Consider the following 26093-nt stretch of genomic DNA (forward strand, 5'->3'; position numbering starts at 1 on the left):
TATATATATGTCACTTATTTATTTTAAAAAATATACAATAATTTATGCAAACACATAACTCTCAAAAATAGTTTATAATAGTATATATACAATATAATAATTATAAAAAATATATATATATTTAATTATAGATAATAAACATTTTTATCATAAAAACCTATAATAATTATAGTAATAATCATATAATAAAATTATATTTTTATTTGTTTTTTATTTATTTACATATTTATAAAAATAGAATATAATAGAATATCATTATAAACTGTGTGGTGAGGAAGGTTATAGGTATAGGAATAGGTTTTTTAGTTTGCTACTAAGGTTCAATAAAATCCTTGAAGTTTTAGCCTTCAGAGATGTTTGACATGATGATGTATGCAGTCTGAGTAAGCTTTCACTGTAGAAAATATACAAAGACATAGTTCAGACACATAGAAGACAGAAAGCAATATTTTTCCTTTCTGAAACATCAGAAAACATCAGGTCCATCTTTTTTGCACTTTGATGTGGAAGCTTGCCACATAAAATAAAAGTCTGTTTTATTTGATCTTTTCCATTCATGTGTCTTTTTACGCCGCACAAAGTTGAGTTGTCAGTCATGGCCGTTTAGTAATTTTTTGCTCAAAATGAAAGTAATGACTTGCACAAACAGGAATGCGAGCATCTCAGTCGATAGAGGACAGAAAGAGAAGTGCACACCTTGATCAATACTTCATTCCTGACTCCAGTAACACTGTCTCACGGATGCACTCAGCTGAGCCTGAACTGAGCAGAGATCAGAGGAATTCAATCAGTGCCGGTCAGGCCCGCGGGACGCCCAGCTCTAGAGTCATCGCTGCAATCATTAGAAGTCTCTGGAGATCAGCTGCCCTCTGCCTCCTGTCACCCTGAGTCCTCACTGCACACTTTAACTATCATGACCTCCGAATGAAATCCAGAGGACGAAACGTCTCTACTGTCCGTTAAGCGTGGGAGGGGCTTCACTTGTGAACTTTGGCGGGCAAAATTGGGGCTAGGGGGACGGAGGTATGGACTAGTTCCTAAAAATGTGAAAGTGACTTGTGCGTTAGCTGAGCTTTATACATCACAACAATACTGACAATAGATAATGGAGCTTTTTTGTTCATGAAATTTTGCCAGAATTTCAGTAAGGTGCAAAATGTAATATTGAGGCTAGCGATTGAAATGGGTACTGTGGTCCAAATTCAAGATATTGGTTCTACCGCCCCTCTTCTCCTTAGACTTGACGCTAATGTAGGTTGCCAGATTGAGGACACGCAACAGGAACGATCGCAATTGACAATAAAATGTGACGAGCCTTACATTGCAAGTTGATGATTTGATTTATCCCCGGTTTGACATTCCTCTGGTCATAGAGCTTTTTAGATGGATGCTGAAGGTTTTTAGGTTGGGTAGAATCTGCGATCTTTTGCCCAGTTCAAATGCTTCCATGGCTGCAATATGCTGTATTTTCTACCAACTTGCATTCCAGGGTGTCAGAATACTTTTGGGTAAATTGGCAGAATCACACAGACCAAAACAAAAACAGATATTCCGACATTGAACACACATTTCAAAGCCGAATAACTGGCTGTAGCACTGTTTTTCAGAGAAAACCCTTAGCATGATGTGACCTTCTTTAGTGCAGTCAATTACATACAGCACTTTTAAAGGTAGGGTAGGCAATTTCGAAGAGGCTAGCAATAGCAAGCTAGCTTTGAAAGCATAAAATTCCACTCTCCCTGCAAATCACTCTCCAAAGCCACACCTCCTCAAAAACACATGGTGTGAAAATACATACATTGACAGGCAGGTAGTACAGCCTATTACAGCCCTTGGACTGAGGGATTGCACAAAAATGTTGTGGTCCTATGCCTCCCACAGATATACCACAGTATTTCAGGCAGACCACGGCTTGCCTGCAGCATCAGCTGACGCTCAGCTGATCATAACTCCTCCCACTACAATTAATAAAATATATAAGTTCATCCGTACTCACACTTGCCATAGCCTGTCGCACAGACATGTGCTTACCCTCCTCCATCCCCAACTCCTCCTTATGCAGATACATGATCACTAACTGCTTGCCCACGGAGATCATCATCTATCCAGCTCATTGCTAAATTTGTCCAATTTATTCACAGTACTGTATTACTCTACTAGAATATACAACTGTTGCTTAGGCTTCAGGGGGGTTCAGTGAGGTTTTCCTGTAGCTAGCTCAGAATCTGAACCCTTCAGAGCAAAGCCTGCCACCAAATATAAGTTCAAGGACCTCTACAATAATCTTACTCAAACAGAGTGGTCCTGACTGAAATACATTTAAACCACTTAACTTACTGATTGCTATTGGGATGTGAAGAGACTTCCAACCAGAACAACAACAAATTTTACATTTAGATGTTTCTTTAGACCAACTTGGCTGCTCACATAAGCATTGGGAAGATCATTCCACAGTCTCACTGACCTAGAGGGAATGATTTTCTGAGTGAAGATAGATCTGTAAAGAACCCCTGCAGAACCGGGCCTGGTCTGGATCAAAGGGTATCTGGTTTTAGTCTAGGTGTTGGGTCTTGATCTGGATCATTTTCTCTTTACTGGTCGGGGTCTCGAAGACATTGGCCTACAACACTGGTCTAGACAATACAAGAGTTTTGCAACAGGTCTGCTGATTTTGGATTCATCTGCAAGACCAGGTGCTCTTCATAAAGTTGTCACAGACTGTCCTGGAAGGTATTATTTGTTTGTGAGGCTAACTGAATGCTGATGTTGAGCTGAGTTCCAATAATGAGATAGAACCAAACTGCCTATCACAGCTATGCAGATGATACCCAGGTTTACCTAGCCTTATCGCCAAATGACTACAGCCCCATTGACTCCCTCTGCCAATGCATTGATGAAATTAACAATTGGATGTGCCAGAACTTTCTTCAGTTAAACAAGGAGAAAACTGAAGTCATTGCATTTGGAAAGAAAGATGAATTTCTCAAGGTGAATACAGACCTTGACTCTAGGGGTCAAACAACTAAATATCAAGTCAGGAATCTTGGTGGGATTCTGGAGACAGACCTTAGTTTCAGTATTCATGTCAAAGCAGTAACTAAATCAGCATACTATCATCTAAAAAACATAGCAAGAAATAGATGTTTTGTTTCCAGTCAAGACTTGGAGAAACTTGTTCATGCCTTTATCACCAGCAGGGTGGACTATTGTAATGGTCTCCTCACCGGCCTTCCCAAGAAGACCATTAGACAGCTGCAGCTCATCCAGAACGCTGCTGCCAGAATTCTGACTAGAACCAGAAAATCTGAGCATATTACACCAGTCCTCAGGTCTTTACACTGGCTTCCAGTTATATTTAGGATTGATTTTAAAGTACTTTTACTCGTTTATAAATCACCCAATGGCCTAGGACCTAAACACATAGCAGATATGTTCACTGAATATAAACCTAACAGACCACTCCGATCATTGGGAGTCAGTTAGAAATACCAAGGGTTCACACAAAACAAGGGGAGTCCGGTTTTAGCTTCCATGCCCCCCGCAGTTGGAATCAGCTTCCAGAAGAGATCAGATGTGCTAAAACATTAGCCACATTCAAATCTAGACTCAAATCTCATCTGTTTAGCTGTGCATTTACTGAATGAGCACTGTGCTACATCCGAACTGATTGCATTGTATTTTATGTATAATAATTTTCTATTCTTAACTGTTTTCATTTATTTTAAATCCATTTTTAAATCATTTTAAATTCCTTGTTTTTATTGTTGTGATGATTTTTTATGATTATTTTACTTCCTTTTATGTAAAGCACTTTGAATACCATTGTGTATGAAATCTGCTACATAAATAAACTTGCCTTGGCATGAGTTGCTGAAGAAGCTTCTGTGTCTTCTGCAGTAATTAAAGGTAAAATAGAAGCTTCTTACTGAGCAGTTACGCTTGAGCTTTTCAACTATTTTGTAGTTTTACTTTGCTAAAAGAATCTTGTGTTCCAAATAATGTATTTTCTTGACACCCAATTAGCTGAAGACTTAAAAATATTTGATCCAAGTGTATTTTCTGATTAATCTTTTCTCCCTGGGTTTCGTTCTTATAATCACGATGATGCATTGAGAAGGATGGAGTCTGAATTGGCAGAGAGAAATTCATTTACATTTACATTCACATTTATGTTCTTGGCAAACGCTTCTTACCAAAAAAAAAAAAAACACCATTTACAATTTAGTATTGCATAGGTTTGACTGAATGGCAAAAGGGCTGGTTCACACTGCAGTGTATTCTGGCCAAGAACGCTTGATCAGACTGGAGCAAAATGATGTTAAAAAAACCATACACATTTTAATTTTGTTAAAATTTTGTGTCGTGTTTAATTAGATTTTTCCTGGGCAAAAAATAATGATTGTCATACGTTTTTACCATGATTTACAGAAGGCACCCACTAAAATGTTATTCAGTGTGACAATAGTTCATATAACAAAAATATTGTCAAGCATATAGAACAAAAATCATTAGATGACATTAAAAGTCTCTGTTTAAGGATCACAGTACAGCCTGCAAAAACTAATTCACTGTCATTTTAAATCTTCACCAATATTTGTCATGATCCTTCAAACCACTGGATTTTACCCATTTGTCAGCAAGAAGCTTTTAATTGTTTAACATATAATAAAATTCAGTATGATCTAAATATAAATATACCAATATTTTGACAAAAGTTACTTGAAACATCAAAACAGTCACATTACTTGCATTTAACATGCTTTCTCTGCATATAAAACACTTTTATAAATTTAATTTGATGCTGACACCAAAATGGGACGTCTCGTCTCTACTGATGATGAGCATTTCCTCTTCCCGTGAAGGAAAATCTCCTCAATACATCATCCTCATGATAATCAATATACAAAAAAAAAAAACATCTTGTCCATTCCTTGTGCCTGCCTTTACCATGTTATGAATTTTAAAAAGGTTTAGGGACAATTTATGCTTTCACTTCCTAGGGAAATGATACAAGAATGTTCCTCTTATGCAGAGTCGGCATTAACCGTAGAGCTTCATAAATGTTGATTGGCTGCCGTTATGATGCCAGCACTTCGCATTATGATGGCAGCCTGCAGTATTAAAATATTCCCCATTCTCTGTCTATTACCATAGTAATCTCACTTTACAAAAACTTTGAGATTTTTGCTTACATATTCACAAGTTTGACTGATGTAGTCACGATACAGGTACACAGTCTGTTAGTTGTTTTTGCCACTGCCTTTGAGCTGAATTGCATGTAAAATAGTTGCGTAATTTGGCTCTTTGAGTATCTATCTGGACATTAGTGATTTCAAACATTTATACTGGAGAGCCTGAGGGAACTGCTGCAGCTCGGGCTGAATATATCACGTTTTATGTGAGAAAGGACAGAGCAAATGAGCAGAAAGCAGAATGAGTTTTGATAGCCTCCGATGTGTTTTTAGTGTATAATATATCAATGATCATTATTGAGAACGGCACTATATTCAACACAGAATACAAATCTACCCGAACTGCTATAAATTGAAAGTAAACATTCTGTCATCCCTTATGTTTATGTTTATCCATCAAAACAAATACTAATGCTCTGAATACAGTTGGTTCCTCTAGAAGTCTATTGTATTTTTTGTGTGAACATCTTATATTACAGCAGCATTCAGGTGGACACAACAATATAACAGGAGACATCTTCAGAATAATGCAGGTGTCTGACATGGTAGAAATTGAAATGTATGGCTGCTTGCAGTAGTTATTTGCATTTTGGATTCCTGACTCCTTTAAGTTTAATGAATCTCCTCCAATAAACACGTACCAAAAGGCATCTGCTAAACATCCATCTCAAAAGTGTCTTCCAGGTTTCATTGGTAAATTATTAATTTAAGTTAAGATGAACTCATAAGTATATATATATGTGTGTGTGTGTGTGTGTGTGTGTGTGTGTGTGTGTGTGTGTGTGTGTGTAAAATAGTTTATAGGTAAATTATTAATTTAAGTTAAGAGGAACTCATAAATATATATATATATGTGTGTGTGTGTGTGTGTGTGTGTGTGTGTGTGTGTGTGTGTGTGTGTAAAATTGGAACAAAGACGCAATAAACTCTTTTAATAAAAGGCTCTATCATTTCATTATTATCATATCATCTTATATCATATACCATTTTGATTTTCTGTGAATACAAACAAATCAAATTTAATTAAAAACACAGCATATACTGTACTGGTGAAGATCAATGCTTGTATGTTCAGCAGATCAGTCATTTCCTGCAGTAGTGAATCTTTCATTGAGAAAAGCTGCCTCCTGCTCCATATGTGTTGTAAGGCCAGTGTTGCATGCTTTATTCATACAGTACATGGCAGAATGTTCTAGAAACATGCTGTACACGACATGGCAGCATTGAAATGTATCCTGACAGAATAAGACAGCTTGCTGTTCAGTTCCTCCCAAGAGAGCATCCTGAAACCTGATCTCTTTGAAACAATAATATGCTATCATATTTATAATATATACAGTGCCCTCCAAAGGTTTGGAAATGCCATAGGCAAACTGGGGTTTTGGACAATACCTGCACAAATCTTTATCCTATTTTTTTGTGAAATTTTTGAAAAAATAATGCATTCAGAATACAGAAAACCTCGCTGAAGAAAAATCTTCTTAAACCAGCTAAGACCAGCAAACCATTTTAGGCTTGTTTAAGCATTTTTATTTTTCATCAGGGAGTTACTAGAGCTCCTTATAAAACTGGATTGTTCTAATTTGTCTGTTGTGTACCAGTGTTGGCAACCAAACAGTTGTTGGTAGCCACTGACTTCCATAGTATAGGAAATACTATGCAAATCTCCTTTTGTGTTCAATGGAAGAAAGACATTCATACAGGTGAGAAAATGATGACAACATTTTCATTTTTGGTGAACTGTCCCTTTAATTGACAATCAGTCTGTAAGCTATAAATGTGACCTATTATGTCTTTTTCTTCTATGGAACAGAAAAGAAGATACTTTGAAGAATGTTATAATCCAATGACAGTCAATAGAATACTGACAACAACACTAATACACTTACTATATTTTTACAGTTCAATGCACTAAATTCCAAGTTGATTTAAGTTCATTTGAAATCATTATAATCAGTTTCTGTCCAATTACTCCACTAACTTGTTAAATTAAGTCGTTTTTTTATTTGCTAAACTAGAAAAGGCAAATAACACAAGCGCATTCTTTTTCTGTTTTATTTCAATTTAGAAATTATCATCTTAAAACACAACATAATCAGAATGGATAGTATTATAAAACATACTCTGCAACATTACAAATCAAACACTTGCTATCTGGAGCTTTAGCATATCTATTGGGAAGTCCATTTTACACAGCAACAGTTGCTGTACCCCATTCATTTACATATTATGGGAAAAAAAATACTTTGAAAGTCAAAGGGCACCAGAAACTGTTTGGTTACACATTCGATTTGGAACAACTTAAGGGTGAGTAAATGATGACAGAATTTTCTAACATGGGCTAACCGTCAAAAAAAAAAAACTTTGGATCAACCTATTTAATTATCAGCAAACAATTGCTGCAAAAACAGCAAAACATGAAACAACTGTACTGCAACTCTTCTGCATGCATATGCATACCGCACTGGATGCTGTAATATGATGATGATAATGCTGATGAACCCCAAGTGACTAAACACAACAGCTGCAGGGACTTGAAGTGAGTTGATTTGGGTCCCATCAGTTCAGCTGCATGTGCAGAGACTGCATTAGACACTAGAGCGATTTATCCTCATCATCCAGAGACAGGTGCTTTGGTTTCTGTGCTTCAATAATAAAGCAATTGTACATGTACTTCATATGCACTAAATCGGTACATGTGAGGGTTGTGGGTAGTTTCATTAAATCAGTGTACCATGATTATATAATTCCTCTGTGTAATTGGCATAATAAAACACTTTATTTTAATAAAACACTATGGGCCACCATAGATTTCCCAATGGCACATCTTACCCAACTCTTTTTTCCCAAAGTGCTCTATTGCATCTTCATTTTCTGTGCATGTCTTCATCTCACAGTATTCCCAATATACCATCTGAACTCTTCATGGAGGTCTTCTCGGCCTTGGATCTGATCTTTGGTTCAATAAACCTTGTTGAAATGCATTGCATCATCAATTGAAATCAGACCCTTGATTTTCTCCGGTTGTATTGAGAAACCTGGAAAGAGGTTTTTTTGTGACTCACAAACTCAGAATAGCAGTCTGTATCTCCTGTCACTGCGGTCTGGACTCTGGAGGGCCGCTGCATTAACGCGTCAGACGGGTCAAGGAATAAACGTTGGCCTTTTGAATCAGACTGTCGATTCTGAGATGAGTCAATCCTGAGATACACATCCTGAGAGTGTGCAATGATCTGTGTTTAACGGTACATAAGTAGTCGCTGAAGAGTTATGGGCCGTTTTTTCTGCATGGCTTTAAAACTGCTGGTGTAGCACTGTCTGTCAAGACCATGCTAGAGAGAGGAAATTTATTACGGCCTTTGGTTTTACGGTACAAAATCAATAGCACAACTAGCAATATTGTGGAAGGACATGCAGAACTGTGGCCAAGAATATAAGATGGCGGGAAATGTGCCGTTATTTCATGTGAGTGGCATACTGACGAGGAAGGAGGGAACTTAAGGAAGAGTGAAGCTGAAAGGATGTGGACTCTGATAAAGGAAGCAAAGCACTTATTCTGTTTTTGACCTTAAGGGGGACTTAAATTCTCAGGGTAAATTGCCATTTAATGAATAACTTTGGACTTTGGATACCCAGAAGAAAATTTAATTGCTCCATGGTTCAGTGTTGGCAACCAAACAGTTGTTGGTAGCCACTGACTTCCATAGTATAGGAAATACTATGCAAATCTCCTTTTGTGTTCAATGGAAGAAAGACATTCATACAGGTGAGAAAATGATGACAACATTTTCATTTTTGGTGAACTGTCCCTTTAATTGACAATCAGTCTGTAAGCTATAAATGTGACCTATTATGTCTTTTTCTTCTATGGAACAGAAAAGAAGATACTTTGAAGAATGTTATAATCCAATGACAGTCAATAGAATACTGACAACAACACTAATACACTTACTATATTTTTACAGTTCAATGCACTAAATTCCAAGTTGATTTAAGTTCATTTGAAATCATTATAATCAGTTTCTGTCCAATTACTCCACTAACTTGTTAAATTAAGTCGTTTTTTTATTTGCTAAACTAGAAAAGGCAAATAACACAAGCGCATTCTTTTTCTGTTTTATTTCAATTTAGAAATTATCATCTTAAAACACAACATAATCAGAATGGATAGTATTATAAAACATACTCTGCAACATTACAAATCAAACACTTGCTATCTGGAGCTTTAGCATATCTATTGGGAAGTCCATTTTACACAGCAACAGTTGCTGTACCCCATTCATTTACATATTATGGAAAAAAAAATACTTTGAAAGTCAAAGGGCACCAGAAACTGTTTGGTTACACATTCGATTTGGAACAACTTAAGGGTGAGTAAATGATGACAGAATTTTCTAACATGGGCTAACCGTCAAAAAAAAAAAACTTTGGATCAACCTATTTAATTATCAGCAAACAATTGCTGCAAAAACAGCAAAACATGAAACAACTGTACTGCAACTCTTCTGCATGCATATGCATACCGCGCTGGATGCTGTAATATGTGTGTGTTTCTGATGATGATAATGCTGATGAACCCCAAGTGACTAAACACAACAGCTGCAGGGACTTGAAGTGAGTTGATTTGGGTCCCATCAGTTCAGCTGCATGTGCAGAGACTGCATTAGACACTAGAGCGATTTATCCTCATCATCCAGAGACAGGTGCTTTGGTTTCTGTGCTTCAATAATAAAGCAATTGTACATGTACTTCATATGCACTAAATCGGTACATGTGAGGGTTGTGGGTAGTTTCATTAAATCAGTGTACCATGATTATATAATTCCTCTGTGTAATTGGCATAATAAAACACTTTATTTTAATAAAACACTATGGGCCACCATAGATTTCCCAATGGCACATCTTACCCAACTCTTTTTTCCCAAAGTGCTCTATTGCATCTTCATTTTCTGTGCATGTCTTCATCTCACAGTATTCCCAATATACCATCTGAACTCTTCATGGAGGTCTTCTCGGCCTTGGATCTGATCTTTGGTTCAATAAACCTTGTTGAAATGCATTGCATCATCAATTGAAATCAGACCCTTGATTTTCTCCGGTTGTATTGAGAAACCTGGAAAGAGGTTTTTTTGTGACTCACAAACTCAGAATAGCAGTCTGTATCTCCTGTCACTGCGGTCTGGACTCTGGAGGGCCGCTGCATTAACGCGTCAGACGGGTCAAGGAATAAACGTTGGCCTTTTGAATCAGACTGTCGATTCTGAGATGAGTCAATCCTGAGATACACATCCTGAGAGTGTGCAATGATCTGTGTTTAACGGTACATAAGTAGTCGCTGAAGAGTTATGGGCCGTTTTTTCTGCATGGCTTTAAAACTGCTGGTGTAGCACTGTCTGTCAAGACCATGCTAGAGAGAGGAAATTTATTACGGCCTTTGGTTTTACGGTACAAAATCAATAGCACAACTAGCAATATTGTGGAAGGACATGCAGAACTGTGGCCAAGAATATAAGATGGCGGGAAATGTGCCGTTATTTCATGTGAGTGGCATACTGACGAGGAAGGAGGGAACTTAAGGAAGAGTGAAGCTGAAAGGATGTGGACTCTGATAAAGGAAGCAAAGCACTTATTCTGTTTTTGACCTTAAGGGGGACTTAAATTCTCAGGGTAAATTGCCATTTAATGAATAACTTTGGACTTTGGATACCCAGAAGAAAATTTAATTGCTCCATGGTTGCTCTTTCTAAGCTCTGGTGTATTCTTACACATTTAAATGTATTTATACTATTTGAGCTACAAAGTCACATTTGGCAGCTGTAAAGTCACAATTGAGCAAAGTAAAGTCATAATTGCAAAATAAGAAGTCACAACTACAAGAAATTAGGTTGTGAGAGTCTTTCTTTCTCAATTATGAGAAATAAAGATTAAAAAAATTACAATTGTGATATCTAATGTCAAAATGAAGAGAAATTATGTTGCATTTTTTTGAGGAAAAAAAGATAAAAAGTCACACTTGTGATATCTAAAGTCATAATTACGACACAACAATGAAAAATAAAGATAAAAACTCACAAATGTGCGATCTAAGGTTGCAGTTGCGAGTAATATAGATTAACTTATGAGAAATTCAGATAAAAAGTCACAATTGTAAGACCTAAAGTCACAATTATGAGAAATAAAGATAACAAGTAACAATTGTGAGAACTAAAGTCACAATTATGGGAAATTAAGCTGCAATTATGTGAAATAAAAATTAAGAGTAACAATTGTGAGAATTAAAATCACAATTACAAGAAATAAAGCTGCAATTATGTGAAATAAAGATATAAAAAAGTCACTAATATGAAATATGGTCGCAATTACAAGTAATAAAGATGCCATTATGAGAAATTTGAATAAAGTCACAAGTGTAAGACCTAAATTCACAATTATGAGAAATAAAGATAAAAAGTAACAATTGTGAGAACTAAAGTCACAATTATGGGAAATTAAGTTGCAATTATGTGAAATAAAGATAAAAAGTCACTAATATGAATTCTAAGGTCGCAATTACAAGTAATAAAGGTGCCATTACGAGAAATTCGGATAAAAGACACAATTGTAAGACCTAAAGTCACAACTATGAGAAATAAAGATAAAGAGTAGCAATTGTGAGAACTAAAGTCACAATTATGGGAAATTAAGCTGCAATTATGTGAAATAAAGATAAAAAGCCCCTAATATGAGATATAAGGTCGCAATTACAAGTAATAAAGATGCCATGGCGAGAAATCTGGATAAAAGACACAATTGTAAGACCTAAAGTTACAACTATGAGAAATAAAGATAAAGAGTAGCAATAGATCAATAAAGATGCAGTTATGAGTTGTGAGCTCTAACGTTGCAATTGTGAGATATATAAGTCACATTGTGACCACAAAGTCTGATAATCTTTCTGTTGCCTCCTTTATCTTTAGAATCGCTTCCACTTGCAGATGACAACCCGTATTCCCCCGTCGGGACTGGTGGAGCTGCTTCTAGCCGTCCTGCAGCGCAGTGGCTGGGAGGAGAGCATGGCGGTGCTTTGCCAAGGCTGGGAGGACGCTGGTCTTCTGGATCTCCTGAAACTCACAAACTCCGGCTGGGGACCCTCACACTGGCACCTGCGGGCCGCTCTGAACCTCTCCCACAGCACACCTCACATGGCTAATATTTCTGACTTCCTGTCTGAGCACTTTAATCAGGACCTTTCTCCACCCGCCTCGGTCCTGCTTTTCGGGGCCGACCCGGAGTGTGCCTCTTCCGTTCTGCGCAGTGCGCATGACCTGGGGCTGACATTGCCCACAGTACATTGGATTATGGGACATCCCCTAAGCCCAGACGCCCTTCATTCTATTGGTCTACCTTTAGGACTGTTGGCCTACGGAGAGGTCGACCACAAACCGCTGGACTACTACATCCGTGATGCCCTGCAGTTGGTCAACCGAGCTGTTACTGCGGCCACAGTTGTACGGCCTGATCTAGCTCTCATCCAAAATATGGTAAACTGTTTTGACAAACCCAACAAACATGAGCTGCCCTCATCAGGACAGTACATTGCCAGGTAAATCCCTATTCTCTCATTTTATCAGTCAGCTCAGTGCATTCTCTGTTAAAAAGGTGTGTTTTGTTTTGGGTGCAAGTCCACAACGAACTTGTTTTTTTTATTTAGATTTTATTTTTGCAGTTTTTGCAATTGATGGGACAGTGTAGAGAGGACAGGAAGCGCACTGGAAGAGTGAGAGGGGGATGGGATCGGGAAATGTCCATGACCCGGAACTCGAATTCAGGACACCTGAAACACAACAGAGTTGTATGTCGACGTGCTGCCCACGAGGCTATCAGCACCGACGGAACTTCGTTCTTTAAGCAGGGTCTAAAAATAACACTCGCCAAGCACCAAATGCTAATCTTACTGAACTGTGTTCTAATGGAACTACAACTGACACTGTGCTCAGAACCAAAACGATTGTTTAATGTGTCATATTCTCAAATGTGATCATGAAAGTTGCAATGTTGATTAATATAATAATTTGTAAAAATTGTATTATTTGATTAAATAAGCAAATAAATTAATAATAATAATAAGTAACAAGTACACAACTTTTTTTTCACTAGAGTTGAGTTCCGAAAGTAAAAAAAAAAGTGTATGCATTCATCTCAAATGGTAAACATACCGTTTGAAGCATGTGTTATATTGGTATTGTTATAATGGTAAACATACCGTTTGTAGCATGTGTTAATATCTATTTCCCCTCTACTACATAAAGCTGTATAAAATAGTCCATAAAGTATCCAACTTTGTTGAATTCACGTCAAATCGGAAACTTAACATTTGAAGCATTTCTTGTCCCCCTCCACAAAGCAATGTAATATATTCCATAAAGTATCCAATATTGTTGTTTCAGTTAAAGAAGTCTTGGTACTTTTTTTTAATCATGACTCGTACCCAAGAGTGCTGCATCACAAGTGCAGTGCTTTACCAGGGGAGCTATCAAACAATTTTACTATGTCAGAAAAGCCATAGATGTAGATTTGATTATGTGACCAAACATCAAAATGTACAGTATCAGCACAAAGAAATCATGCACTATATGGTAAAAGTGTTTTGAGGTCATACCATTGTGCAAGAAACCGCTAAAAAGGCCTTTATTATTTTATAATCTGCCCCTTTCATCATAATTTGTTTGAGCAGGGATAAAATTGTTGGTGTTTCACTACCACTAGTGATCAGTTGAAGTTGTGTGTTTTTGGAGTTCATGTTTTTCCAGTGAGCCTACACTCACAATGTACAGTACTGAGAAAGTAAAAATTCCATCATTTTAATACAGTACATTGTGCCCTATTATTACTTTTTTTTTTAACAGTGTACTGTATGTTGGCTTTACTGTGACAAGTCAGATATTTACAGAGCATAAAATAGCTAACAACCTGCTACCCTGGTAACAAATTTAGGTTATTGTTCGAAAAATTGTTTTGAAATGCTTCTAAAATGTTTAAATGTTTAGCTTTCTTGTTGTGATTATAACATTATTTAAAGGTTACAAAAACATTTCTTAGAGCATTTTACTAACTTTTTCACCCAAAATATAACATTATTTGACCATTTATTTTTATATTTTAAGAACCTTAAATTGTCAATTTTTTTTATTTTTTTGCCCTTCTAAAAATGTTTCTTAGAGTATTCGTCAAATACAAATAACATCATAAGGACGTTCTGAGAATGTTGTTCTAAGAACGTTTTCTTTCAATGTTATGAGAACCTATATCAAATATTAAGTTATGAGAAAGTTCTATAAACATTACTTTAAGAATGTTTTGTCCTAACATTTATATAATTTGTGAAAAAAATAAAAAAATACAAATAAAACATGAAAAAAGTGAATGTTCCCTGTTAGCTGGGTAGCTAGTGTTACTGCTTGTTATACTGCTAATGCTGGGTTAAATACAACCCAGTGCTGGGTAAAATAGGGACAAACCCAGCAATTGGGTTGTTGTGACCCAGCGGTTGGGTTACTACCCAGAAGGTTGGGTTAATTTAAACATTTAACCCAACTGCTTGGTCAAAACAGCCCAATTGCTGGGTTTGTCCCTATTTTACCCAGCACTGGGTTGTATTTAACCCAGCATTTTTTAGAGCGTACTATTTTACCTGTACCTGCAAACGCTTGTGCTTGATGCTACAATTGTCCCACCTCATGTTTTGTGGTGTGGGCTCTAAGATTTGTGTGCTAAATGAACTGCTTTTTCAAATGGATTGGAAATTCATACATAAATAATCGGATAGACAAATTAGATTCTCGAAATTCATCAATAATGGCTAAATAGGAATAAAACTGTAACATTCACTTTATTATTTGTCACATATTTTGAGACTAAATTGCTTTGATGTTTTATTCTAAACACTCATCAGTAGAATGTCCTACCATCTGGATGAGCTGTCCAAGACAGCTAGTGTCATGCTTAAGGACGGGCGCACGGCCACTTTCTCATGCTGCGGAAAATTACTGGTGTTTGCCCAGACACTCAGCTGGAATGCAGACATGCTTTAGAGCTTTAAGCCTTATTTATGACTTCCCCTCAGTTGCCTTTCCCTGAGGAGGGATCACTCTTATCAAAAGCTCTGGCACCCGCCTACCATGCAGGCCCGTCATTTTGTGTGGATCATGCCAGTACTCTGCCACACATCACTATATCTCTCACAACAAATAGAAGTGAAATGTGGCTGTGTGGGAAGCCTGGGCCTCTCATCACAACAGGATAAGGCTGAAAATCTGCCAACCTGACCCAACCATGCTGCTTAATGCCGGACGATTGCGAGGGCATTGCTGCGGGAGATTGATACATAGCTCTGCATCTCATGCAAGATTTTGCCTGCATTGTAGCACTATAAAAGTGGAAAACTTTGCTCTTTTAACAATGATTTTGCAAATGCATGCATTTGTCTTACCTTAAGAAGGTGAGCGAGTGAGGAGATTATTATTAGTCAACATTATCTTGCCCACATATGATAGTTCAATCATAATGTGGATGACTACTGTAATTCAAAATGATGTTCTTTTCAATAAATTTTACACAGAGAGATTAGACTTATATTTAGATTTTTTTAGATAGTCAGAGTGGTCAATATCCATTATACACATAGTAACAGGCTAACTTTTTTGTGCATGCATGTTTACGCAGAGTAAACCTTTCTAATGCTGAAATGTCTGATTTTAATGAATATGTTCAGTTTGCAGAAACAGTTCACAGACCCTGCTTCACAGATTTTTTATTGGTGGTGTTTATTAATATCATGGCGTAACAAAAGGTATCTTCATTGTACTGAGCTACCTTTTGTTGGTAGCTTTTAGTATGACTGTTTTTCTAAATTAGATCAGAAAAGATTAAGTACTTTAAATGAAGTCACAACAATTTCAAAGTAGCTTCACCTACAGTGCACAATTTGATTATTAGAAGTAATAGTTTTGTGTCACATTATTTTACCTATTCCTAATCTAGTTAGTTGAAATGTAGTTGCAAAGTTACTCATAGTAAGCAGAATGTCTAAAGTGGACTATCGAAATGAAGTGTTGAAAGGATCATTATTCAGGATATTTTCATTTTTTTAATCATCAGTTCTAAAAAATATTTGAGCAATCTACCCCCCAGCCCCTGCCAGCTCTCTTCTCAATATATAAAATTTCATAACATAAGAGTATAATCAAAGAGACCTTTTAAGTACATAGCAATATGTCATTCTAACACTGTGTATTTGATGCCACTTAGATACACACTGTCAATCATTGTTTGGCTAAGTTGGATCATTTGACTTCCTGTGACAGGTAAAACTATGAATAAAGGAGCCAAATTACATGTTAAGCTTTACTCCTCAGTTTTTCATTAACCAGCACAGCATTAGTCAAATGTCATATCTATTATTTATGACTCCAGACATTAATCTTCAAGCTCAATGTCAAAGCATTTCCTTAAGTGACCCGAGCTGCGCACCAGCGCAGCAGCCCTGCCGACTGAGTGGCTGTAATTCTGAAGAGTGGAAGGGGGTTTCACAATCAAATATATTGCTCTGTGAAAGCAACATTTGTAGTTTATGGTGTGACGGATGCCAGACCGTGTCAGTCGTCCAGCTAGGCAATCCCTCTCCCAGGCCTTCCCCCTATGCCGCAGTCATATTTACTGTCTACTTTGCTGCTGGAGAGGATGAAGCTATCTTAACCTGTGTCCGATCCTGTTACTTACTTTTACTTGAACCCTTGAATAATTTTGCAGGGCTGATTAGCATAGACCCATTAGCTCATGCTGGTATATGCTATAGCTGCAACAAAAGTATCTTTGTTCACTGATGGCTATTCAAAATTTCAGTTGACCCTTCGCAGGGAGTTTGATTGACAGGTGATCTCACCAATCATAATGCTGAATCTGCCATTTTGTCTGACAAACAAACCAGAAGGAGAGTAGATTAACGTCTGTGGACTGAAAAAATGGTGTGTATTGATGTTGTTCGGCGGTTGAAACATGATACCTTCTGATGTTCACTTATGTTCATTTTGTGCTTTAACTAGTAAAGAGGAAGAGATGATCAGTTTACATGCTTTTTGAACTGAGGTGCTAGCATTCTGTCACGACACATTAAAGAGCCACAGCGATTAAATAAGAATAAGAAACTAATTACAAGCAATAGGACAAAAACTATGATAGAACAAATAAATAAGAAATGCTAAATACATTGTATAAAGTAATCAAATGTATAAAAACTGCATATTCTTCACTGTGTAAATTAAATATAGATTTCTACTTATTGAAGTTACAAAAGTGATTTAGTCAAGAGCACTGAGAGATTTTCTCTCCTTTGTTGTTTGATTAACATGAATGACAGACAACGGGAATATTAGACTGCTGTCACTTTAGGAGCTGCCCGGATCCAATATACTGTTACACATGGGTTTTTTTCTCAGCTGTTTGCTTTCACTTAAGACCTAAATTACTGTGTTTACAAGGATACTTGCAATGACAGACATTTTGACACAAACAAGTGTGTGTGTTTAGCCATTCAAGGCCTGGAAAGCGCCAAAATTAACTTGGTTCAATGCTCTCACGATTTGTAAGCACCGTCTTACAAAACGCCTCTCTGACAGCTCGTGCATATAGTGGCTGTCTCTCAGGCCCTGTCCACACGAATGCGGTTATTTTCAAAACCGCAGCTTTTTCTATGCGGTTTGGCCGTTCGTCCACATGCAAATGCAGCACCAGGTCACTGAAACCGAATATTTTTGAAAACTCCTGCCAGGGTGAAGATTTTCAAAAACTCTGGTTGCAGTGTTATCATATAGACAGCGAAACCGGAATTTTTGGCTTGTGATGTCGGAGCATGCGCTGTTATCTCTGCCTACTGGAAACTTTTTCAGGCTTCTGATTGGCCAACATGGCTTTACGGTTGGGATTATATCGCCACCTGTTGGCTTGGTATGCTCTTGACAGTGCTTCATAGCATGCGTTTGCGTTTTCATGTGGACAGAGATTTTTTTTAAAACGGAAGAAGGAAAAACTCAGTTTATAAAAATACCCATGCACGTGTGGACATGGCCTCAGACAGCGCGTGCATATAGCGAAATTAGTTATCTTTTGCTGCATTTTAATGGCTTAATATCACTTGTTTTTAAACCGCAATGCTTAAAAACGTATGCAAACAATAAGTTTTCGTGACCACGTAGCACATCTGCATCACGTGAGCATGTAACCGCGATAGAGACAGTAGTCCAAAATCTCTACCGGTTGACAAATTTCTTTGTGAAGGGTCAATTCTGGCACCCATTAGCAAAGGTGGTTTCATTCTTCTGGAAGGTTCTGCTCCAGCTGAGCAATTTGGCATGAATAGGAATGCTAATGCATAGCTTTCTCCAGGTGTTATAGACCATCTAGGCCTCTTCCAATCATCATCTGACTCTTGTATTCTTTCACCCTCAGGTTCCTCTCTAATACGTCCTTTGTAGGGTTGACGGGCCCTGTCAGCGTTCAGCGCAACCTCTCCCGTGTACTCACCTCTCAGAGGGTCCACATTTGGAGTCTACGCCGTGATGCCGTCGGTCAGCCCACGTGGGTGACTGTAGGCAGCTGGGAAGGTGGTAGGTTGGATGTAGAGGAGCAGGGATTATGGCAGGGATCGCCCCCTCGGCAGCACACCGAGGGCCAGATGGGCAGGGTGGGTCGTAGATGGCGGGCCGGCTTTCCTGTGTCGGGGAGTCGTCTGCGGGTAGTCACTCTAGTGGAGCACCCGTTTGTCTTCACTCGAGAGGTAGATGAGGATGGGAACTGTCCCGCTGGGCAATACTGTCTGGATGCAGGGACAAATAACTCGGAAACCCTGGACCACTTGTTCACCGAACGGGCTCAAGGCAACAGCAGCTTTTTGCCACCGGATTTCAGCAAGTGCTGCTATGGATACTGTATTGATCTGCTGGAGAAGCTGGCAGAGGACATCACATGCAAATGCAGCACCAGGTCACTGAAACCGAATATTTTTGAAAACTCCTGCCAGGGTGAAGATTTTCAAAAACTCTGGTTGCAGTGTTATCATATAGACAGCGAAACCGGAATTTTTGGCTTGTGATGTCGGAGCATGCGCTGTTATCTCTGCCTACTGGAAACTTTTTCAGGCTTCTGATTGGCCAACATGGCTTTACGGTTGGGATTATATCGCCACCTGTTGGCTTGGTATGCTCTTGACAGTGCTTCATAGCATGCGTTTGCGTTTTCATGTGGACAGAGATTTTTTTTAAAACGGAAGAAGGAAAAACTCAGTTTATAAAAATACCCATGCACGTGTGGACATGGCCTCAGACAGCGCGTGCATATAGCGAAATTAGTTATCTTTTGCTGCATTTTAATGGCTTAATATCACTTGTTTTTAAACCGCAATGCTTAAAAACGTATGCAAACAATAAGTTTTCGTGACCACGTAGCACATCTGCATCACGTGAGCATGTAACCGCGATAGAGACAGTAGTCCAAAATCTCTACCGGTTGACAAATTTCTTTGTGAAGGGTCAATTCTGGCACCCATTAGCAAAGGTGGTTTCATTCTTCTGGAAGGTTCTGCTCCAGCTGAGCAATTTGGCATGAATAGGAATGCTAATGCATAGCTTTCTCCAGGTGTTATAGACCATCTAGGCCTCTTCCAATCATCATCTGACTCTTGTATTCTTTCACCCTCAGGTTCCTCTCTAATACGTCCTTTGTAGGGTTGACGGGCCCTGTCAGCGTTCAGCGCAACCTCTCCCGTGTACTCACCTCTCAGAGGGTCCACATTTGGAGTCTACGCCGTGATGCCGTCGGTCAGCCCACGTGGGTGACTGTAGGCAGCTGGGAAGGTGGTAGGTTGGATGTAGAGGAGCAGGGATTATGGCAGGGATCGCCCCCTCGGCAGCACACCGAGGGCCAGATGGGCAGGGTGGGTCGTAGATGGCGGGCCGGCTTTCCTGTGTCGGGGAGTCGTCTGCGGGTAGTCACTCTAGTGGAGCACCCGTTTGTCTTCACTCGAGAGGTAGATGAGGATGGGAACTGTCCCGCTGGGCAATACTGTCTGGATGCAGGGACAAATAACTCGGAAACCCTGGACCACTTGTTCACCGAACGGGCTCAAGGCAACAGCAGCTTTTTGCCACCGGATTTCAGCAAGTGCTGCTATGGATACTGTATTGATCTGCTGGAGAAGCTGGCAGAGGACATGAACTTTGAGTATGACCTGTACATAGTTGGGGACGGGAAATATGGAGCAGTCAAGGGTGGCCAGTGGACAGGGTTGGTGGGCGACCTGCTGAGCGGGGTGGCTGATATGGCTGTTACCAGCTTCAGCATCAACTCAGCTCGCAGTAAAATGATCGACTTCACCAGTCCGTTCTTTTCCACGAGTTTGGGAATACTAGTGCGCAGTAAGGACACGGCGGCACCCATTGGAGCGTTCATGTGGCCGTTGCACTGGTCCATGTGGATGGGCATCTTTGTGGCACTGCATATTACGGCGTTCTTCCTTACCCTCTATGAATGGAAGAGTCCCTTCGGCATGACGCCTCATGGGCGAAACCGCGTGAAGGTCTTCTCCTACTCCTCAGCCCTCAACCTTTGCTACGCCATCCTCTTCGGCCGCACAGTCTCCAGTAAGACGCCCAAGTGTTGGACTGGACGTTTCCTGATGAACCTGTGGGCCATATTTTGCTTGCTGGTTTTGTCTAGTTACACTGCAAACCTGGCTGCAGTTATGGTTGGGGAAAAGACCTTTGAAGAGGTCTCTGGAATACATGATGCCAAGGTGAGATCTTTTAAGATGCTTCGCTTTAATTTAAGGTACATTTCACATCAGGAAAAAAGTTTTCTCAATAAAACAACTATTGGTTTCGATTTATGGATTTTGTCAGTGAAGCTATTCTGCTAGTCGCTAAGCTTAATCGTTAAACACCATTTTGATATTACATGGAAAAAGATGTTTTCCCTGAAGACAAGTTTGTTAACTATGTTACGGACAAACGGTATAGATTGACAGGTAAAATAGTTGACAATTTCACCATTTTGACTCAATCAATGGCACTGGCCTTGTCTGGCCAACCAAATATTATTTTCTTGACCAGGCTAACCTCAAATTGTAACATTTATTTGAATTAAAATCATACAAATATACCAAACCATAACAATGTGTTTGGTTGGTAACATAGATGACCATTTTTGTGGATATGAGTCAAATGAAATGTTTTCTTATATTGAATGAACATTATATTTAAAGTCAACTGATTTTTGGATTGATTTTTGAACATTTTTTATTCATTATTTTGAACTCAAGACTTGTTAAAACTGTAATTTAAGGGATATAAAGGCAATTTCATGCAAAGTGAAAAACAAGATATGTGTGTGATTATGGTGTGTCGGCTATTCTCTTAATGGATAAAATCTGATATTTCAGAAGAAATTTGTTAGAAAAAAAAAACAATTATCATCAATGGATATAAAAATGTACCCTAAATTATAGAATATACTGTAGTAATAACCTATAGAAAACAACGTTGCTTCTGTACTGTTTTGTCTACATTTAAAGCAGTCTACCTTCTTCTACCTTAAAAACTCCTGTGTAATCATTACTAAGTCTTATAGAACTTCCGTGCCACGTTTATAAATATGAAATGGGTGTTGGCATGGGTAGTCAGTAAATGGTCTTTTTGGACTGGGAATTTAATTTTGGGCTCTGAAACATACTCAATTTACGTTGTACATACAACTGTTATATATCAAAGTTCAAAGAGCACATAGCTCAAGCAGTAGAGCGTGGCACTAGCAATGCATCACAGTGTGACATTCCCATAGAATGCATGAACTGATACTTTGAATGCACTGTGGATAAAACTGCCTTTATTATGTTAATAATGGAAAATGTATCATGATTTATTATTTATTTATCACACTTTGACTCCTAAGACTTTTGATGTTTTATCCCCACCTTTGGCCTCAGCTCCACCACCCATCTCAGGGATTCCGATTCGGCACTGTTCGGGAAAGCAGTGCGGAGGATTACATGAAAAAGAGTTTTCCTGAGATGCACGAGTACATGCGAAAATTCAACGAACCCACCACACCTGATGGTGTCGCCACTCTCAAGTAAGAGATCAATTCATCCAACAGAATGCATTCGGCTAGCAGATGGGAGTAAGTGCTCCTGGTGTAGTTATACTGCCAAACCCTATTAACAAAAAGTGAAATTTACTACACATGGAAAAAAAACCTTGTGCATAGTGATCAATAATTCAAACAGCAGTTGCACTCTGTTCATTACAATGCAAATGCGTATGCTGAATCTTTTCTCTACCAGTCCCCCTTAGTGACTCACTGGTGTACAATACTGCAGGTGTCAATATCTCGGCCAAATGAATTCAATTTTTGAATAACGCTGTCATTAAAATGAGGTGTTTGCCTGAAGCAGTTTTTCTCACAGCGTATTTGAGTCTAAGTTCTGAGATTCCCTCTCACTGCTGCTCGCCAGGCGAGCCGTTTGTTGTTTCCTGCCAGCTGCAGTGCCACAGTCTGTCACACACATACCAAATTGTGAAGAGTGTGTTTTTGTTTATTTATTTAAATATTGTTTTATTTTTGGGCTTTATCAAAAAAAAGTGAGAGGAGAGCTGGGACAGAAAAAAAGGATGAGGAGGAGAATTAAAAAATCCTATGTGATTTTTATCTAAAGCCTAATTAACAAGTTTCTTTTCAATGAAAGTAAACCACATAACTGGATTTTTTTTTTTGGCTGGACTCAAGACTTCTAATCTAGTTTGCACTCACACCAGAGATGAATTTAGAAGGAGAGCAGAAAGTATTAACATTTCGAGAGTCGCCGCGTCTCACTTCCTTCAATAATTCCTTAGTAAAGTTTTGAGTCTGTATGACAGATGGCAGAATTAAGCCTGAAATCATGGCATAGAAGTTGCTTCATTTAATTTTTTGGATGTATCATTCAGAATGTAATTGGAAGAGAACTTAAAAGAGACAAACGTCTTCAAAAGAGTCAAAGATCCATGAAGTATTTGAATTGGCGGAAAACACTTTAATCCTTTTTTTAATTTTGAGAAGAGGATCAGAGGTATCAGTGTCCACATGTATCGCAAAGCAGCAGCAAAGCAATTCATTTCTGAAACATTTAGTTTTTTTAATTTATGCCACAGTTTTATGCCACTCTTGCCTTTTGTTGATGTTTCTATGCAGTCATATTTGTACTCCAGATTTAAAAGTTTTTTTATTTTATGTTAAAATAAACTACTGGTGGTAAAAATGTTAATAGCTTTCATTTGGCAATGATCATTTTGATTTGTACTGACACGGAAAAGAGCTATTCTTATCAACCACAAGTTGTGCTGCTGAGTTTGTTTAACTTCGAATTTGCCGCTGGCTGAACTTTTTAATAAATGACGTCTTTTATTATCATTAAATTAAGTAAGGGTGGGCTGCTGCCCTTAAGTTGTCACTATCCATTAAAAGTCCTTTTTGGGCTCTATTCAGCTTGCATCTAGTTTAGCGTAACTGCTGATTTATGGCCGCCGCTGCAGTTTATGAACATTTAGCTCAGACAAATGATGTCTGTGTTCCATTTGCACCAGAATGAGATGCACAGTCTGACTTATGAAAATCATACTGTGCATGTTTAATGAGAGAGAGTGTGTGTGTGTGTGCCTGCCTGTGTGTAGTTTTGTAGCCCCCCTCTTTTTATGTTGTGAAGGACAGATCCGCCTCAACTTGATGCTTTTATCATGGACAAAGCCCTGCTGGACTACGAGGTGTCCATTGATGCCGACTGCAAGCTGCTGACAGTTGGAAAACCTTTTGCTATTGAAGGTAAGCAGAATGTACAAATTGAGTTCGAACAGTTTAATTGGACAGATTATGTAGTTTATGCTTTATTTAACACTGAAGGGATAGTTCACCCAAAATTGAACATACTGTCATCGTTTACTCACCCTCATGTTGTTTTGGACCCAACTGACTTTCATTGTATGGAAATGGCAGCTATGTTGAGATCACATGACCAGACATACAGGTTGCAATGGAGGATAAGAGCTGAAACACACATGGTCGAAATAACGATACAACCAGGGCCTAAAGTTAACATTTCGCAACACCTGCCAGTGGCTGGCGACTCGACAAATTTACCATCCTTACATATGTTTTACCAGCCATAAAACTGTATACGCGTCTATGTTCGCGTGAATCATTCATGATCCAGCCTCATCTACAGAAGAAGTGAGTATAATGTTTTGTAATGAATCTTTGCAAATCGCCTTTCCTAATAATGTGCTAATTAGCAAGTTTCACAATGAATGCAGCTAAAGTAAATGGCTCGGAACAACTCGGAAGAGAGGGGCGGGGTCAGCAGAGCTCATTAACATTTAAAGGGAAATGCTATTAAAACGGCTTGATCTGAAAAGAGCTGTTTTTGACAGGGTAAAAATTTGTTTTTTTTACACTACTACTGAGAAATTTGAACCAAACTATGTTACAGACTTTTCATTAAGACCCTAAAGAATCATATCAACTTGTGGAAAATGGGCCTCCTATGACCCCTTTAAGACAACTTTCTTAAATAGAAAATTCACTGGCATACAGAAACTTAAATGCTACTCACTTTATCTTGGTGGCACCTCTGTTGCGAAATGAATCACAGAAGACAAATATACCTGCAAATATTTTTATAATGAATAGCAAATGTAATGCGCTACATGCATTACATGATTTTTATATGAAACAATTTTTATTTGATCAAATATATGTAAAAGCTAGAGGAAGATCAGTCAGAATACTGTATGATTCTTCCCTGGATGTGGAGAAGACTGCTGTGTTATGTTATTCACTGACCAAAATGACTGTCATTAGGGCTAGAAGTATTCAAACTTCACATTTGCATTTTTTAGAATGTATTAACAAATCCACAACTGACAAGGGGAGAAAAAGTAAGAAGTCAACTTGGCAGAGATCTCTCCTGCTGTCATGCTTTTTTGTGGGGAAGCCAATTTAAATGCAAACCTGGGCTGTTTTCCTGAGCTGCCTACAGGAAGCACAGATCTTTCCTGAAGGCGGCACTGAAAGCTGTGCTTGAGGAAAGAGAGAGCGCTGGGGAAAATAATTGTGGTCCAGTCTGGAATGTTTTCATTTCCCAGGCCAAACCCTGAGCGGGGCGGCAGGGCTAATTGAGCTCATGCCCCGCTCGTGTCGTGTTAATTACCATATGCCTGTTGTCTCATGTCTCATGTCTGTTCATTCCCCCTCAGCACGTATTATACCTCTGTGTCTGTTATGTCTGTTTTTTAATGGATTAATAAGCATGGCCTCATGCATTAGCTGTAATTTAACAGACAGGTCTTGCCCTTCAGTTCTGCCCTTAAATGCTGCAAAATTATTTGTCACACTCACGAAATTGCTCAGCATTTATGACTGCAGAGAGGCACTGAAGATATTTTAACATATTGCAGTTATTTTTTTTGCTGTTTTACTTCTTTTAGATAGTATATTATTGTTATTATTACTATAATTATTATTGCTGTGTTCTAAGCAATAAACCTCATTATTTCACTTTTAAATAATGATAAATTAATCTTTTAAAAAAATTATAATGGGGTATTTATGAAATAAACTAGTATACTGCGCACCAAACCTAAGTGGTTATATTGGTCTTCTCCATTGTTTGTTTAATTACTCTCATCAATATTAAATGTAGACAAATACAAATCTGTAAAATTAACTAACTAATGTCCCTTGTGAAAAAGAAGTACACTTCAGTATACTTTTAAAAAAAAGTGTTTATTATGGAAATAATATACTTGAAAAGAATAAAAGTGTGAACGGAATGTAATGTTTTTG

General features: G+C 38.3%; 1 protein-coding gene across 1 annotated transcript in view; it reads left to right on the plus strand.

The window, feature by feature from the left end:
• The window catches only part of LOC107593144 (glutamate receptor ionotropic, NMDA 3A-like), a 75389-nt gene that overhangs the window by 41932 nt on the left and 7364 nt on the right, over window positions 1-26093 (plus strand). The window contains exons 2-5 of the mRNA XM_016282751.1: window positions 12149-12774; window positions 19923-21015; window positions 22204-22349; window positions 23959-24074. Coding sequence (XP_016138237.1) covers window positions 12149-12774; window positions 19923-21015; window positions 22204-22349; window positions 23959-24074 — 1981 coding nt within the window. The remainder of the gene's footprint in view (window positions 1-12148; window positions 12775-19922; window positions 21016-22203; window positions 22350-23958; window positions 24075-26093) is intronic.

Source organism: Sinocyclocheilus grahami, unplaced genomic scaffold (assembly GCF_001515645.1).
Source record: "Sinocyclocheilus grahami isolate Dianchi unplaced genomic scaffold, SAMN03320097.WGS_v1.1 scaffold165.1, whole genome shotgun sequence".
Lineage (NCBI taxonomy): Eukaryota > Metazoa > Chordata > Actinopteri > Cypriniformes > Cyprinidae > Sinocyclocheilus > Sinocyclocheilus grahami.